Source organism: Salvelinus namaycush, chromosome 25, assembly GCF_016432855.1.
Source record: "Salvelinus namaycush isolate Seneca chromosome 25, SaNama_1.0, whole genome shotgun sequence".
Classification (NCBI taxonomy): Eukaryota; Metazoa; Chordata; class Actinopteri; order Salmoniformes; family Salmonidae; genus Salvelinus; species Salvelinus namaycush.
This window is the reverse complement of record NC_052331.1, coordinates 6,760,551-6,779,432: the sequence shown is the minus strand read 5'-3', so window position 1 is coordinate 6,779,432 and position 18,882 is coordinate 6,760,551. Positions and strand designations below refer to the sequence as shown.

Below are 18,882 nucleotides of genomic sequence, written 5' to 3'. Positions count from 1 at the left end.
CTAAGTTTTACATCTGTGTTGATTGTATCACTTTCTGGGTTTCAGCACATGTAATCACTGTGTTGATGTTGTGTAGGAGAATGAGAAGTCCCACAATCAGAACAGGAAGACAAAGGATGGCACAACAGACACTAGCAAAGGTAACCCTCTTGACTCCTTTAAAGTCTCCTACGGCACTTAATCTGTGCTGCTCATGCATGTCTGCTCACCCCCTCGGTCCTCCACTATTTCTCCTTTAGCAGACGGCCTGGCGTACTCTGCCCTGCTAAAGAACGAGCTGCTGGGGGCAGGCATAGAGAAGGTCCAGGACCCCCAGTCAGAGGATCGCCGCCTCCAGCCCTCCACCCCTGCCAAGAGGAGCCTCTTTAGTGTCCGTAGTAGGCCCTTATACATTCTGGGGCAATGGCGTCTTTTTCAAAACTACCAGGACTAGTGTACTGTATGCTGGAGCTAGCCACCTTTTTAATATTTGTTAGTCGTACTACAACGTGTTAACTTCTGATTCTGAATATGCCACTTGTGTGGGTTTACAGTATTCTGTCTGTGTCAAACGGTCTCTCCCTGAGGATGGCAACACGGTCTCTCCATACTCCCTGTCTCCTGTTAGCAGCAACAGGTAACCACCACCTTCACCTTCTCATACATTTGATATTATATGGCCAACAGTGATGTTTTATTTCTCCTCACCCTCTCATTCCATTCTAATGATATTACTCTTGGTGAAGAAGAGTCTCTTCTGTTTCACATTGAATGAGCAATCCAGCCCTCCTTGTCTCCCTCCTAGTCAGAAGCTGTTACGGTCGCCTAGGAAACCCACACGTAAGATCTCTAAGATCCCCTTCAAGGTGCTGGATGCTCCGGAGCTGCAGGATGACTTCTACCTCAACCTGGTGGACTGGTCCTCGCTCAACGTCCTCAGTGTCGGCCTGGGAACCTGTGTCTACCTGTGGAGCGCCTGCACCAGCCAGGTGGGGGTGTGGGGGGTGTTTGTGTTAAAGGGTAACTCTCAACCCAAATTTCAGCCTTTGCCCAACCCCTTCTAATTAAAAAAAAAAAAATGCATTCAGGTGAGAAGATGTGGGTGTGGGGAATTGCTCATGAATATTAATCTGATGAAATGAATGTGCATGGCAAGTAAATAGGGCTTTGGGCAGTTGGCTCACAGTGGTAAGTAAGGTGGCGAGTTCCTGACATCTATTCCCCCATGGGGTGCAAAAATAATCTTTATTGCATATTGTGTTGGGAAGAAGTGCGATCATCACCTTAAATTAACATGAGGGGCTCAATTCAATCCATCCCGTATTGCATTATTACGCAGTAGCTCTTTTTCCAATGGTCAAATTAACTCACATATTTGTCTTAGGTACTGTGTAAAAACCTAGAATTACTACCAGGGCGACCCCCTCTTACAGGTATGCTCTGACCGTTTGAGCAGACACATGCACATTTGTGGCCTGCTGGAGGTCATTTTGCAGGGCTCTGGCAGTGCTCCTTGCACAAAGGCGGAGGTAGCGGTCCTGCTGCTGGGTTGTTGCCCTCCTACGGCCTCCTCCACGTCTCCTGATGTACTGGCCTGTCTCCTGGTAGCGCCTCCATGCTCTGGACACTACGCTGACAGACACAGCAAACCTTCTTGCCACAGCTCGCATTGATGTGCCATCCTGGATGAGCTGCACTACCTGAGCCACTTGTGTGCGTTGTAGACTCCGTCTCATGCTACCACTAGAGTGAAAGCACCGCCAACATTCAAAAGTGACCAAAACATCAGCCAGGAAGCATAGGAACTGAGAAGTGGTCTGTGGTCACCACCTGCAGAACCACTCCTTTATTTGGGGTGTCTTGCTAATTGCCTATAATTTCCACCTTTTGTCTATTCCATTTGCACAACAGCATGTGAAATTTATTGTCAATCAGTGTTGCTTCCTAAGTGGACAGTTTGATTTCACAGAAGTGTGATTGACTTGGAGTTACATTGTGTTGTTTAAGTGTTCCCTTTATTTTTTTGAGCAGTGTATATATGAGATAAGTAATGCAAAATATGTAAACGTTATTAAAGTGAGTGGCGTTCCATTTATTAAAGTGGCCAGTGATTCCAAGTCTATGTATATAGGGCAGCAGCCTCTAATGTGCTAGTAATGGCTATTTAACAGTATTTAAAAGTCTGATGGCCATTAGATATAAGCTGTTTTTCAGTTTCTCAGTCCCAGCTTTGATGCACCTGTACTGACCTCGCCTTCTGGATGATAGCAGGTTGAACAGGTAGTGGCTCGGGTGGTGGTTGTCCTTGATGATATTTTTTGCTGTCCTGTGACATCGGGTGCTGTAGGTGTCCTGGAGGGCAGGTAGAGCCCTGCACTTGCGGGCGGTGCAGTTTCCGGACCAGGCGGTGATGCGGCCCGACAGGATGCTCTCGATTGTGCATCTGTAAAAGTTTGTCGGGGTTTTAGGTGCCAAGTCAAATTTCTTCAGCCTCTTGAGGTTGAAGAGGCTCTGTTGCGTCTTCACCACACTCTCTGTGTGGGTGGACCATTTCAGTTTGTCAGTGATGTGTACGCCGAGGAACTTAAAGCTTTCCACCTTCTCCACTGCGGTCCCGTCGATGTGGATAGGGGGGTGCTCCCTCTGTTGTTTCCTGAAGTCCGCGATCAACTCCTTTGTTATGTTGACGTTGGGTGAGAGGTTATTTTCCTGGCACCACACTCGCGGGCCCTCACCTCCTCCCTGTAGGCTGTCTCGTCATTGTTGGTAATCAGGCCTACTACGGCTGTCTGCAAACTTGATGATTTGAGTTGGAGGCGTGCATGGCAACGCAGTCATGGGCGAATAGGGGGTACAGTAGGGGGCTGAGCATGTATCCTGGTGTTGAGTATCAGCAAAGTGAAGGTGTTTTTTCCTACCTTCTCCACCGTCAGGAAGTCCAGGACCCAGTTGCACAGGGCGGGGTTCAGACCCACGGCCTCAAGCTTAATGATGAGCTTGGAGAGTACTATGGCATTGAATGTTGAGCTATAGTCAATGAACAGCATTCTTACATAGGTGTACCTCTTGTCCAGATGGGATAGGGCAGTGTAGGATTGCATCGTCTGTGGATCTAATGGGGCGGTAAGCAAATTGAAGTGGGTCAAGGGTGTCAGGTAAGGTAGAGGTAATATGATCCTTGGCTAGTCTCTCAAAGCACTTCATGATGACAGAACTGAGTGCTACGGGGCAATAGTCCTTTTAGTTCAGATTAGAGATGCACCCATATGAAAACATAATCCACCTATTTCTTTCACTTACTTGTAGGGATGTACGATATATCGGTGAGCATTTCGGAATAGGCCGATATTTGCTAAAAATGCCAACATCGGCCCGATGTCTAGTTTAACACCGACGCGCAAATCCAATGTCAAAGCTGACGTGCATACCTATATAACGTAAGTAGATGATGTAACGACTCCACGAAAAATACAGCGCTACACAGAACAAAAGCAGAGAAATTCTCAGCGCACACAACTAAACAAGTTCAAGTCGAGCTGTCCTTTAAAAGAGTAAGAACATTTCAGCGAGACAACTCAAAGGCGAACTCCATTAACGCCAAGATAATGGAATTCATTGCCCTTGACAATCAACCGTCCTCTGTTGTGGATGATGTTGGCTTTCTCTGACTGGTCGAGCCCTGGTACACACTATTTTTCAGATGTTGCCCTACCAGAGTTACACAGTATTGTTGAAATTCACATCCATGAGCATCACTGCTGTTAGCTTCACAGCTGACATTTGGACCAGCGATGTCAGCCCCATGAGCATGGAGTCTGACAGCACAGTGGGTAAACGAGGATTTCATACTGAGGAAAGATGTATTTATTGCATGCTCAAGAATGTGCTGGTTCTCAATCCGCTGCTGCCATTTCAATGGCATTTGAGAACATGTTTGAAACTTGGAAACATGAACACGCTCCATTCGAACAACTGACTAAAGAAATAAGCTCAATTGCATCTGCAGCAGACGTGCTACCCTCTGTCATGTCATTGAAACGCCTGCTCAACAAAACTGCCGACACAGACCGTGGGGTTAACTTACAAAAGTACTTGAGGCTGTGAACAAGCGATTTGGTGGCATTCTCTCTGTCTCTTTACTTTGTCGCCACCATGCTCGATGATAGGTACAAGGACCGCTACTTCGATGCAGACAAGAAACAGGGTTTACGTGAAATGTTAGACACAGCTGGACAAGATGGAAACGGACACAGTGACAGTGCGCACTGAGGAAGAGAGGCCACGGACAGACAGAGCTGAAACTTCACCGCTTGACATGTATGATGAAATCCTGGCTAGATTTACTATTAAAAGACCATAATATGTCACTTTTGTAACAAACTGTCAAAATGAAGATCAGAGTTGACATGTTTCACTATAACTATGCCGGAACATCTGGTTTTCAGCAACAATAAATAAAAAAATAATGTAAGTTACTCTTTGATACACTGAAATCAGTGACCACCTTCTCATCGTGAGAAACGGCCTACTATTTGATGTTTCCATTTATCTCAAAGGCCTTTTGTAAGCTCTTTCATGTGATATAAGTTGGTAATTGACAATATATCAATTATGTCTTTTGGTCTCCAGGTGACGCGTCTGTGTGACCTGTCAGTGGAGGGGGACTCTGTCACGTCAGTGGGCTGGTCAGAGAGGGTGCGTCTGTCTACTTTACCTCTGATATGTTCTCATGTATACCCCTTATCAGAGCCATGTACTGTATTTATAGAGTTGGGACATTGAGACTTCTGCATTATGATGCATTTTCAGTGCATTCGGAAAGTAGTTACAGCCATATTCTAAAATGGATTAAATCGTTTTTTTCCCTCATCAATCTACACATAATACCCCATAATGACAAAGCAAAAACAGGTTTGTATATATGTTTGCAAATGAGTTAAAAAAAAAAAAATGTAAATATCACATTTTGCATAAGTATTCACACTCTTTACTCAGTACTTTGTTGAAGTGCCTTTGGCAGCGATTACAGCCTCAATTCTTCTTTGGTATGACGCTACAAGCTTGGCACACCTGTATTTGGGGAGTTTCTCCCATTCTTCTCTGCAGATCCTCTCAAGCTCTGTCAGGTTGGATGAGGAGCGTTGCGGCACAGCTATTTTCAGGTCTCTCTAGAGATGTTCGATCGGGTTCAAGTCTTGGCTGTGGCTGGGTCACTCAAGGACATTCAGAGACTTGTCCCGAAGCCAGTCCTGCAGTGTCTTGGCTATGTGCTTAGGGTCATTGTCCTGTTGGAAGGTGAACCTTCGCCCCAGGCTGAGGTCCTAAGCACTCTGGATCAGGTTTTCATCAAGGATCTCTCTACTTTGCTCTGTTCATCTTTCCATCGATCCTGACTAGTCTCCCAGTCCCTGCCACTGGAAAATATCCCCACAGCATGACGCTGCCACCACCGTGCTTCACCGTAGGCATGGTGCCAGGTTTCTTCCAGATGTGACACTTGCCATTCAGACCAGATAATCTTGTTTCTCATGGTCTGAGTGTCTTTAGGTGCCTTTTGGCAACTCCAAGTGACCTGTCATGTGCCTTTTTACTGAGGAGGGGTGTCCGTCTGGCCACTACCATAAAGGCCTGCTTGATGGAGTGCTGCAGAGGTGGTTGTACATCTGGAAGGTTCTCCCATCTCCACAGAGGAACTCTGGAGCTCTGTCAGAGTGACCGTCGGGTTCTTGGTTACCTCCCTGACCAAGGCTCTTCTCCCACGATTTGCTTAGTTTGACTGGGCGGCCAGCTCTAGGAAGAGTCTTGGTGTTCCAAACTTACTCCATTTAAGAATGATGGAGGCCACTGTGTTCGTGGGGGCCTTCAAATACGGCAGAAATGTGTTGTGTGTGCCTCGACACAATCCTGTCTCGGAGCTCTACAGACAATTCCATCAACCTCATGGCTTGGTTTTTGCTCTGACATGCACTGTCAACTGTGGGACTCCAGTCAAGTTGTAGAACCATCTCAAGGATAATTAATGCAAACAGGATGCACCTGAGATCAATTTCGAGTCTGATGGCAAAGGGTCTGAATACTTGCGTTGATAAGGTATTTTGGTTTTTATTTTTATTTTTAATACATTTGCAAAAATGTCTAAACCTGTTTTCACTTTTTCCTTATGGGGTATTGTGTGTAGATTGAGGAAACATTTGTTTAATCCATTTTAGAATAAGGCTGTAACGTAACAACATGTAGGAAAAGTCAAGGGATCTGAATACTTTCCGAATGCACTGTACAGGACACTACAACATTCTATGGCAGCCATTATTTGCACCCTATTACCATTACATGAGTAATATCTAAACAATGCTATATAACTGAATGAAAGAAATTCTGAAAGTTGGCCCAACTCGCTAAATATATGGCTCTGCCCCTTAGTCGACCCTATATCCCTTTGTAGTCATGTGTTTCTAGAGATTTCAGGGGGTGTGGTGGATTTGCCCTGATACCATGTCTGGTTATTGCATTTGTGTGTGTGGTTTCAGGGGAACCTGGTAGCAGTGGGGACTCATAAGGGCTATGTACAGATCTGGGATGCGGCAGCAGGGAAGAAGCTGTCTGTACTGGAGGGACACACAGCCAGAGTGGGTGAGTGGGAGTAGACTTTTACTGCCCGTCTTACAGAGAGAACATGACAGCTTCTCCTTAGAGAGAGGAACAGTAGTGATGCACCATAGAAATAGATTGACACAGAATACAATATCTATTAATTCTATTGCTATGGCTTCATGTAAATATTTAGCGTTTAGTCAAAACAACTACGAAAACTGAGTGCATTTCAACTCTTTTGTATGATTTGAATATCATTTATTTGCAAACTTTCTCTCCAGGTGCGTTGGCGTGGAATGCCGACCAGTTATCGTCGGGCAGTCGTGATAGGGTGATCCTGCAGAGGGACATCCGAGCCCCACCCCTCCAGTCAGAACGCCGTCTCCAGGGACACAGACAGGAAGTCTGCGGCCTCAAGTGGAGCACAGACCATCAGCTGCTGGCCTCAGGGGGTAACGACAACAAGGTACATGCACAGACAAGGCACCAGGGTTGGGGTCAATGTCATTTGAAATCAGGAAGTACATTGAAATTCTGATTCTCTCCAATGTTTTTCACTGAGGAAAATTTAGAATTTGGTTTATATTCTAAATTGACTGGAATTTAAATGGAATTGACCTCAGCCCTACACAGCACAGACCACCAACTACTGGTATCGGTGTAATTACAAGACACACACAGAAACACAAACCTGCAGTCTGACCTATCCCATCTCACAATAGTTAAACCCTCTCTTGTTTAACTACACTACTTCTTTTATCCTTATCCTATAGCATTATTTTCCTAGAACACTAACAATCCTTCCCCCTCCCCATAGCTACTGGTATGGAACCACTCCAGTGTTCTCCCGGTGCAGCAGTACACAGAGCACCTGGCTGCGGTGAAGGCCATCGCTTGGTCCCCCCATCAGCACGGCCTGCTGGCATCTGGAGGGGGCACAGCCGACCGCTGTATCCGCTTCTGGAACACCTTGACGGGCCAGCCCCTGCAGTGCACCGACACCGGATCCCAGGTGTGCAACCTGGCCTGGTCTAAACACACCAATGAACTGGTACGTAGCTGGTGGGTGCTTTTTGGGTTCATTCTTTGGGAAACCTGAACAGAAATGACAATGAAATGTGATTTAAAAAAATATATATATATATATTTGTTTACATTTGGCACAAAGAAGTGCCCTTTTAATGGATATCATTTATACATTTATAATCATTTATACTACTTTTTAAAACCCTCTTGAGTCAATTTCCGCGACCCTGTGAACATTTTATTAGCATAACAATAAAAAAAAATCCCATCAAAATCTGTCTGTTTAAGCTAGAGATTCACTGCGTCTGCAAATGGCAGCATTACGCATCTGCGGTGGAAGATGGCCAAGCTACAGCGGTGTTTGTCAGACCATGAGACATCACGAAAATTGGTCTTCTCACACAAACGTCTGTATTGTCCGAACGGTTTGGGCTACAAACTAATATGACCTCTCTATGAAAGATGTTTTGTTCGAGGACAACCACAAGCTTTACAAGACTCGCCTGAAGTCAGCCCGGTACCAGTTTAAGGAATGGAGGACACTGCATGAACAAAAGTATGTGGACACCTGCTCGTCGAACCTCTCATTCCAAAATCATGGGCATTAATATGGAGCTGGTCCCCCCCCTTTTCTGCCATAACAGCCTCCACTCTTCTGGGAAGGCTTTCCACTAGATTTTGGAACATTACTCTGGTTTCTTGCTTCCATTCAGCCATGAGCATTAGTAAGGTCAGACACTGATGTTGGGGGATTAGGGCTGGCTCACAGTCATCCCAAAGGTGTTAGATGGGGTTGAGGTCAGGGCTCTGTGCAGGCCAGTCAAGTTCTTCCACACAGATCTCGACAAACCATTTCTGTATGGACCTCGCTTTGTGCACGGGGGCATTGTCATGCTGAAACAAGAAAGGGCCATCTCCAAGCTGTTGCCACCAAGTTGGTAGCACAGAATCGTCTATAATGTAATTTTATGCTATAGCGTTAAGATTTCCCTTCACTGGAATTAAGGGCCCTGAACCATGAAAAACAACCCCAGACCATTATTTCTCCTCCACCAAACTTTACAGTTGGCACTATGGATTGGGGCAGGTAGTGTTCTCCTGGTATCCGCCGAACCCAGATTTGTCCATCAGACTGCCAGATGGTAAAGCGTGATTCATCAATCCAGAGAACATGTTTCCACTGCTCCAGAGTACAATGGCGGCAAGCTTTACACCACTCCTGTCGACGCTTGGCATTGCGCATGGTGATCTTGGGTTTGTGTGCGGCTGCTCCGACGAACAGTTCTTGTGCTGACATTGCTTCAAGGCAGTTTGGAACTCGGTAGTGAGTATTGCAACCGAGGACAGGCGATTTTTACGTGCTTCAGCACTCGGCGTTCCCGTTCTTTGAGCTTGTGTGGCCTACCGCTTCACGGCTGAGCCATTGTTGCTCCTAGATGTTTCCTCTTCACAATAACAGCACTTAGTTGATCAGGGCAGCTCTAGCAGGGCAGAAATTTGACGAACTCACCTGTTGGAAAATTGACATCCTATGACGGTACCACGTTGAAAGTCACTGAGCTCTTCAATAAGGCCATTCTACTGCCATTTGTTTGTCTATGGACATTGCATGGCTGTGTGCTCGATTTTATAAACCTGTCAGCAACTGGTGTGGCAGAAATAGTTGAATCAACTAATTTGAAGGTGTGTCCACATACTTTTGTATATATAGTATACAGTGCATTTGGAAAGAATTCATACCCGTTGACTTTTTCCACATTTTATGTTACAGCCTTATCTAAATTGTATTATTTCTCTCATCAATCTACACACAATGCCTCAGCGAAAACTGTTTTTTCGGAAAAAAATCCAACTCTATTAAAGATAGAAAACAGAAATTCCATATTTACATAAGTATTCAGACCCTTTGCTATGAGACTCGAAATTGAGCTCAGGTGCATCCTGTTTCCATTGATCATCCTTAATGTTTCTACATCTTGATTGGAGTCCACTTGTGGTACTTGATTGTACATAATTTGGAAAGGCACACACCTGTCTATGTAAGGTCCTACACACGCAAAAACCTAGCCATGAGATTGAAGGAATTGTCCATAGAGCTCCGAGACAGGATTGTGTCAAGGCACAATTTCTGCAGCATTGAAGGTCCCCAAGAACACAGTGGCATTCTTAAATGGAAGAAGTTTGGAACCACCAAGACACTTCCTAGAGCTGGCCAGCTAGCCAAACTGAGAAATCTGGGGAGAAGGGCCTTGGTCAGGGAGGTGTCCAAGAACCCGATGGTCACTGACAGAGCTCCAGAGTTCCTCTGTGGAGATGGGAGAACCTTCCAGAAGGACAACCATCTCTGCAGCACTCCAAAAAAAATATATATGTTTTTTATTTAACCAGGTAGGCAAGTTGAGAACAAGTTCTCATTTACAATTGCGACTTGGCCAAGATAAAGCAAAGCAGTTCGACACATACAACAACACAGAGTTACACATGGAGTAAAACAAACATACAGTCAATAATACAGTAGAAAAAGAAGTCTATATACAATGTGAGCAAATGAGGTGAGATAAGGGAGGTAAAGGCAAAAAAAAAAGGCCATGGTGGTGAAGTAAATACAATATAGCAAGTAAAACACTGGAATGGTAGATTTGCAGTGGAAGAATGTGCAAAGTAGAGATAGAAATAATGGGGTGCAAAGGAGCAAAATAAATACAGTAGGGGGAGATGTAGTTGTTGAGATGTAGTAAATTATAGATGGGCTATGTACAGGTGCAGTAATCTGTGAGCTGCTCTGACAGCTGGTGCTTAAAGCTAGTGAGGGAGATAAGTTTTAGAGATTGTTTCCAGTTTTAGAGATTTTTTAGTTCGTTCCAGTCATTGGCAGCAGAGAACTGGAAGGAGAGGCGGCCAAAGGAAGAATTGGTTTTGGGGGTGACCAGAGAGATATACCTGCTGGAGTGTGTGCTACAGGTGGGTGTTGCTATAGTGACCAGCGAGCTGAGATAAGGGGGGACTTTACCTAGCAGGGTCTTGTAGATGACTTGGAGCCAGTGGGTTTGGCGACGAGTATGAAGCGAGGGCCAGCCAACGAGAGCGTACAGGTCGCAGTGGTGGGTAGTATATGGGGCTTTGGTGACAAAACGGATGGCACTGTGATAGACTGCATCCAATTTATTGAGTAGGGTATTGGAGGCTATTTTGTAAATGATATCGCCGAAGTCGAGGATCGGTAGGATGGTCAGTTTTACGAGGGTATGTTTGGCAGCATGAGTGAAGGATGCTTTGTTGCGAAATAGGAAGCCAATTCTAGATTTAACTTTGGATTGGAGATGTTTGATGTGAGTCTGGAAGGAGAGTTTACAGTCTAACCAGACACCTAGGTATTTGTAGTTGTCTAGGTATTTGTAGTTGTCCACATATTCTAAGTCAGAACCGTCCAGAGTAGTGATGTTGGACGGGCGGGCAGGTGCAGGCAGCGATCGGTTGAAGAGCATGCATCTAGTTTTACTTGTATTTAAGAGCAATTGGAGGCCACGGAAGCAGAGTTGTATTGCATTGAAGCTCGTCTGGAGGGTTGTTAACAGTGTCCAAAGAAGGGCCAGAAGTATACAGAATGGTGTCGTCTGCGTAGAGGTGGATCAGAGACTCACCAGCAGCAAGAGCGACATCATTGATGTATACAGAGAAGAGTCGGTCCAAGAATTGAACCCTGTGGCACTGCCAGAGGCCCGGACAACAGGCCCTCCGATTTGACACACTGAACTCTATCCGAGAAGTAGTTGGTGAACCAGGCGAGGCAATCATTTGAGAAACCAAGGCTATCGAGTCTGCCGATGAGGATGTGGTGATTGACAGTCGAAAGCCTTGGCCAGGTCAATGAATACGGCTGCACAGTATTGTTTCTTATCGATGGCGGTTAGGATATCGTTTAGGACCTTGAGCGTGGCTGAGGTGCACCCATGACCAGCTCTGAAACCAGATTGCATAGCGGAGAAGGTATGGTGGGATTCGAAATGGTCGGTAATCTGTTTGTTGACTTGGCTTTCGAAGACCTTAGAAAGGCAGGGTAGGATAGATATAGGTCTGTAGCAGTTTGGGTCAAGAGGGTCCCCCCCTTTGAAGAGGGGGATGACCGCAGCTGCTTTTCAATCTTTGGTAGTCTCAGACGACACGAGAGGTTGAACAGGCTAGTAATAGGGGTTGCAACAATTTTGGCAGATCATTTTAGAAAGAAAGGGTCCAGATTGTTACAAATCAGCCGGGCTAGACAATCAGGCCGTTATGGTAGAATGACCAGATGGAAGCCACTCCTCAGTAAATGGCACATGACAGCCCGCTTGGAGTTTGCCAAAAGGCACAGAAAGGACTCTTAGAACATGAGAAACAAGATTCTCTGGTCTGATGAAACCAAGATTGAACTCTTTGGCCTGAATACCAAGCGTCAGGTCTGGAATACACTGTAGGGATGCTGCTAGGTTAAGCATGGTGGCAGCATCCTGCTGTGCAGATGTTATTCAGCGGCAGTGACTGGGAGACTAGTCAGAACATAGGCAAAGATGATGCAAAGTATAGAGAGATCCTTAATGAAAACCTGCTCCATTGCTCACCGGACCTCGGGCTGGGGATAAGCTTCACCTTCAAACAGGACAATGACCCTAAGCACGCAGCCAAGACAATGCAGGAGTGGCTTAGGGACAAGTCTCAATGTCCTAGACTGGCCCAGCCAGAGCTTGGACTTGAACCCGATCGAACTGAAAATAGCTGTGCAGCAACACTCCCCTTTCCAACCTGACAAAGCTTGAGAGGATCTGCAGAGAAGAATAGGAGAAACTCCCCGAATACAGGTGTGCCAAGCTTGTTGCGTCATACCCAAGAAGACTCGAGGATGTAATTGCTGCCAAAGGTGCTTCAACAAGTAGTGTGTAAAGGGTCTGAATACTTATGTAAATGTGATATTTTTATATATATATAAATTAGCAAAACTTTCTAAACCTGTTTTTGCTTTGTCTTGGTGTATTGTGTGTATATTGAGGGGGGACACGTTTTTATTAATTTTAGAATAAGGCTGTAACCCATATACAGTGCCTTGGGAAAGTATTCAGATCCGTTGACTTTTTCCACATTCTGTGGAAGTATTTTAGTACCTAAACTACTTCCATAGGTATTAAATGTGTCAAACAGTTTCCTGATCTTTGTTATATATCTTAGATATCGGGCAGACACTTTTTGGGGGGTCTGTTATTCAATGCTAATAGTAGTAAGGCCAAATTCAATACTTAATCAAATATTTTTTTAAGCATTTTTGGGGATACTTAAAGGCTGTTAAAAATCAAATTGCTAGATTATCCTTGGTATGACCATCTTAAAGGATCTGACCCCCCCCCCCCCCCCCCCCCCCCCCAATTTTCTCCTAAAATGACATACCCAACTCGAACTGCCTGTAGCTCAGGACCTGAAGCAAGGATATGCATATTCTTGATACCATTTGAAAGGAAACACTTAGAAATGTTTGGAAATGTGAAATTAATGTAGGAGAATAACACATTAGATCTGATAAAAGATAATACAAACAAAAAAACATTATTTTTCATCAACTTTGAAATGCAAGACCATGGCCATACTTTCAGATAGGAGTCTAGGTGTAATTTGGATTTTGGCCACCAGATGGCAAAGTTTCAGACTGATCCTGTGAACTACATTACTGCACAATATTTTGTGTCAAATCTGCCAGGAGTTTGCCCAAATGTGCTGAATTGATACATTTTCATGTACATAACTATAGAGAACATACAAAAATGCTATGGTATTAAAAAATTCAATTTTACATAATCCCAGGAATGTCATACATGATGGATCATTAGCTTATATACTTTCACACATCTAGATGGCTGGGCGGGGTGGGTGTGGAGCCAGAGGCGGCAGTGGGTTCAAACTGTAGACCTCAGTTCCTACATTTGAACATAATAATGGATTTTTATCAAACACAACTATGGGCCCTCAGAATGACAAATCAGAGCAAGATTACTGAATGGAAGTCATTCTAGTCACATTAGCAACAACCGTCCTGGTTTAGGGAGACTGATCCCGTAGAGGTTAAAACAATTCTATATGTTAGCTTAGTACCCCCACCCCCCCCCCAATACACCACAATCCACTAATGCCTATGATTAAGTGTTAAATAACACTATTTAGTTAAAACACGGTTTGTTTCAACGTGGAAATCTGTTGCAGCTGAATCTTAATTTGAAATTTCTTAACTGCCGTTATTTCCGTAACCTCAAAGTTATTGGAAATGTTCTTCATTTTTTCCCTATGTTTATTCCCCCCCAAAAAGTGAAATGGGATACTTCAAAATAATGTTCTAGGATTTCTTCTTGGACATGTACTTAACTTTAGGACAGCTAAATGCGTGTCTTGTGACGAATGGATACTTTTGGAACCATTAATTAACGTTTTCTTGCGCCACAGACAGTTTGCTACCGGACATTTATATTCAGCTAGAAAGATGAAGCGCGTTTAATTAGTTATCTAGCTAGCTAGTAATTAACAATATATTACCATATTCTAGAAGTGTTAAAAAGCTAGCGTTAGCTCTTCAAATGGCAAAGAAGAACTTGGCTAACGTTAGCTATGTTGGCTATAATGTCGTTATGCGTTAGCTAACGTAAACGCACTCACTTTTGTACATTGCCTTGGTCTGTACAATTGACCTTATTTTAGCTCCCAAAAACATAATACTTCCAGATCAACTGTAATGTCAATACCATTTGTAAAGCACACTTTCTCCCCTTTCCAACAAAATAAATGACATGACCTAAACGCTGCCCGTTTCTGCATGATTCAAGCAGGCAATGAGCCCCGTCGGGTCTTTTTTTTAAATGGCGGGTGGGGAAGCGAAACTAATACGTGATAGTATGAAGGAGAGAAGTGTGGGAAAATTGCTTTTTTTCCACTCGGTCTGTCCAACTTATCACCTTATCGCCTCTAAAATGTAAGTAAAACACTGTAAAGAGTTTATATAATGTGTGATTACATACCTATTTGAAGGTTTGTGTCGAATTTGAATCGGGTTTTTCGGACGGTGCTAAAGTGAACTTCAGAAGTAAACAGTTTTTTTGAGAGTCGTGATCGCTTGCAGTAACGACGCAAAATATGACTAGGTATCCCCCCCGTACCCCCGTCACTGTCCATTTCTTGTTTTTAAACGATGATTGAGGTGCTACACCTGGTGGAGAGAGATTGTAAGACAGAAATAGTTGCTTTATGCGTGCTGTACGTTACGGCATGACATGTCACGATGTAACGGAGGGTCCGTTTTTTCAACTTTTCTCCAATACTATAGAGCCATTACCATGTCGATCAACGCTTGAATAGAAACGTAGTTCACACCCCAGATTTTGAAGTCAACACAGTTGCTACAGTCCCATTAGTTTTCTTTGTAGCCTCGTTTGAATGTCGCGGTTGCGCACATTTGTATGGAATGGGGTGAGTTTACGTTAGCTAACTTAACGGTTGTGCAGTCCCTCTACCACCATCTCTCCTATCATGGACAACATCTTCTCCTCCAGCTGGTCCCCACGAATGGTCTCTCAGCTCCCTTCTTCTTAGCAGCCGACTTGATGTCGAACCACTATTGTTTTTACAGCGGCGACACTTGCCATACCCCCGACGGCAGAGACCGACTCGCCCACTCTCGCCCATCCTCTCTTTTTGATCTCTGCAGTGACCCTGCAGTTTTCAAGTCTCCCCAACAGCAATATTTTCCTGGCTGCTATTTCCTCCACCATCACTTCAAACTCTTGTTTGCTGAACTTTGTATTGGGCTTTCCTTGGTTATCCGTGATATAGCTAGTCTGATGGCTATAATGTGTGAAAACAAAAATTGTTTTTGTGCATAAAGGGTTTGCGAGCCAACAAAAAAAGAATAATTTTGAGACCCAAAGCAAAAAACAAATGGAAATATCAACACTTTATTATAGTGGGCCAAATCCTATCATCCCTGTCACAGGCTTGTTTATTGGGTTCAAGCACGTCACTAATGTCAATGCCACATAAGGTATTTACGAAGTTCCTAAGAATGAACTATCTTACAAACTTATATTTTTCCTTAATCTTCTTACTTTTTTTTTCTTAAGTAATGAATCGAGCCCCAGGTAATTATGAAATGTGATGGGCCATAACCCGATCTCCAGTAACGAGAACCATGTAGCTATGACACATTCCTACATGATTTCTTTATTTCAGACCGACCACTTAGAAGTTAAATTGTGGGGGGGAAAAATGTTTTACTGAACATAGTCTTTCACAAAATTGGGTGGATTATCCCTTTTAAGCATTTGTAACTAAAATTATTTTTACTTCCAGGTGAGCACACACGGTTACTCCCAGAACCAGATCTTGGTGTGGAAGTACCCCTCCCTCACACAGGTGGCGAAACTCACAGGCCACTCTTACAGAGTGCTCTACCTGGCCATGTCCCCTGACGGAGAGGCCATCGTGACAGGCGCCGGAGACGAGACCCTGCGCTTCTGGAACGTCTTCAGCAAGATGAGGTCCACCAAGGTAACCCCACACCTCATTGACTGGCGACATTGATTTTGTGCTGCCTGTGCCCCACTTAAAGTCTACCTCTTTTTAAATGATTTTGTTACCAACCCAATAAGCAAAACCAGTGTCTCATTTGGGAAACACTGGTATTGAGGATTCTAGTGTTAGAGAACTGACCCCTGCTCTCTTCCTCTGCAGGAGTCTGTATCTGTTCTGAACCTGTTTACCAGGATCCGGTAGCCAGAGGGATGCTAGTGTCCAACAAGGGAACATGGGGGTGAACCAGCCCACTGGATTTCATTCTGAAAAACAACTCCCCTTCTCTGCCCCCTTATGTCCTCCTAGGCCTCTGGTAGCCTATGGCCCTTTCAAATACCTAAGGCCAGGTCGTGAAGCCGATAGATGGGAGTCAATATTCCAGTGGAATAAATCCTATCCTCACAACACCCATCACAATCAGTGTGACATTACAAGGCCACACCCCCATACAGTACCATTGGTGATTTTCCCTGGAAGAGGAGGATTCTGGGATGTTATCTTCCCCAAGTGATTCTGTTTTGTTTACAGACAGACTGTGCATACTTGCCAAATATGAAGTTTGTCCTTTTTTTTGAATGTTTTATTTATTGTTAATCACGTAACGTCGCCAGTGTGCTTCAGCAGACTTTGTTTTGTTTTCTGTGTGAGTGAATGTTGCGTGTCGGACTCTTCAGCGAAGAGCCTGAAGCTTTTGTTTGTTTGTGCCTTAAAGGGATAGTTTACATCTAAAATGAAAGTATGTCAAATGTTTTTTTGCCTCACGAGGTATGAAAATGTGTGACATGCTTTGACTTCAGGGTGAGCTGTCCTGTACCTATTTGTAAACTATAGATTATTTTTTTTTTTACATGTTGTAGACCATTCTAATTTATTCACCCGGTAAAAAAAAAAGTTTTAAGTTAATTGTGTGATGTGTGTCAATAATGGTGAAAATCTTACATTTTTTAATTAGAAAACAAATCTGCAGTTGTCATTTTGAAATTTGAGCAGTGGCCAAAAACTAACTACATAAAATCACTTGCAGTTTCTCTGTAAATTGTGTTGTTTTGCCAGTTAATTGTCTTTTTTTAATTTTTAACCAAAGTATCAGTACTCAGTAATCACTTGCATGGATATATGTAGGTTAACCTACATTTACAGAGACACATTTTTGGTGTCTTTTGTTCTCAGAAAATGTCATTGCACTCAGTCTAACGAACAAGTAGTATTTGGGAACGTAGGTAAAAAAAACTAGGCATAAACTTTGGAATTTATACTTATACAGGATAAAATATAAACATTTTATTTTTTTCCCTGGGTGTAGCAGTAACTGAAATGCGCTGTAAAGAAAAAGGAAAAACATTCATGGTCTCTTAAAAGGCCTTGATGGTTGCATTGTGCTATATGTGTCTGTCTGCGGTATAAAGATATTTAATCCAGGGCACTTATTTTTTCTCAGCATTTCTTTGTTTGATTCTTGTAGTGGTACCTTTTTTTTCATTTTCTCAGTTTGGATGTGGCTTTTGAGTGACCTTTTGTGCCGTCTTTGAATGAGTGCTATTTATTTGAGCTGTGTAAAAGTGTCCAGTACACACACAGCATGTGTGTATTATTCTGAGAGTTGATTTATCTGATAGTTGAAAGATGGAACGCTGACTTGTACAGTGTATATACTAGCTCCAGTCCTAGCTAAGCGTTTGTACTTATTATTTCATGCCACAGAAACAGAACAAAGAATGCTGCCAAATTGAAATGCATAAAGAATGTTATGAAGATCAAAAAATATTTCTGTACTGAGAAAAAAATAAAGTGATCACATCACTATTTTCGAGTGTATGCTATTATCTGTTTGCATTATAAAGTGTGTGTGTGTGTAGGAGAGGGAATGCAGAGCATGTATGATTGGCGTAGTGTTGAATAGTCCCCTGAGAGAGACATCATTCTTGCTAAAGAGCTTTAACTGCTGTATGTGTTGATGACTATCATACCATTCATCTCCCGTGGGCAGATTCTGCATGTAGACCGAGAGAATCTGCCAGGACTGAAAGGGATGTGTGAAATGGAGCAGCAGTAGTTCAGTTTCTTGGCGGTTTCATCACTGGTTATTTGGAAGTATCAGGATTGGGCAAAGGCGGTGCTTAAACTGCTTTGCCACAAGTGCTTCCAGTGCGTGCCCACAGATCGTGGAGGGTGGAGACTACGTTTTTGCCAGATCTCTTAATGTCTAACACGTATGAACACAGAAGTTAATCACGCAGCTGACCAAATTGCGTGAGATTTTACCCTTGGTTAACTGCTGTTACTGTACCAGAAACTGAAGCCCAGTGTGAGATGGCTCTTGTAAAGCTGTCCTAATACAAAGGAAGCACCAGAGGGCACCAGTCTTCTCTTCTACAGCAGCAGCAGCCTTTCATCCACACCTCTGTTCCATTTCCGCACCAAGATCAGGCCAGTGGTGGACAACTCCAGTTCTGGAAGGCTGCAGTATGTGCAAACTTTTGTTCCAGCCCAGTGCTATTTGATTGAACTACTGGTTGCATAAAAAAAAGTAAGTGGATTCTTTGAATGGGTTGAATGTGCCTGCACACACACTGACCGTTCAGAGCCCTCTTGAGCTAGTGCCCTAGCTCCCACCCCTTCAGTGTTCACGTGTGTGAAAGGACTGAGGAATTGTGAGAAATATGGAGCTTCTGCTTAAACTAGTCCTTCAAACAGTTAAGATTTTCAACA

The 18,882-nt window shown here is 43.8% G+C and overlaps 1 protein-coding gene across 5 annotated transcripts in view; it reads left to right on the top strand.

The window, feature by feature from the left end:
* The window catches only part of LOC120020164 (fizzy-related protein homolog), a 32,069-nt gene extending 14,093 nt beyond the window's left edge, over window positions 1-17,976 (top strand). For 3 of the 5 annotated variants that reach the window (XM_038963647.1, XM_038963648.1, XM_038963649.1), the window contains 9 exons: window positions 77-140; window positions 534-616; window positions 785-968; window positions 4,609-4,674; window positions 6,507-6,609; window positions 6,852-7,036; window positions 7,388-7,621; window positions 15,952-16,149; window positions 16,333-17,976. In XM_038963647.1, the coding sequence (XP_038819575.1) occupies window positions 77-140; window positions 534-616; window positions 785-968; window positions 4,609-4,674; window positions 6,507-6,609; window positions 6,852-7,036; window positions 7,388-7,621; window positions 15,952-16,149; window positions 16,333-16,374 (1,159 nt within the window). In that variant the 3' untranslated portion in view covers window positions 16,375-17,976. Of the gene's footprint in view, window positions 1-76; window positions 141-239; window positions 371-533; window positions 617-784; window positions 969-4,608; window positions 4,675-6,506; window positions 6,610-6,851; window positions 7,037-7,387; window positions 7,622-15,951; window positions 16,150-16,332 lie in introns of all 5 variants that reach the window. The other 2 variants (XM_038963645.1, XM_038963646.1) reach the window with 1 other exon arrangement.
* The last annotated feature ends 906 nt before the right edge of the window (window positions 17,977-18,882 follow it).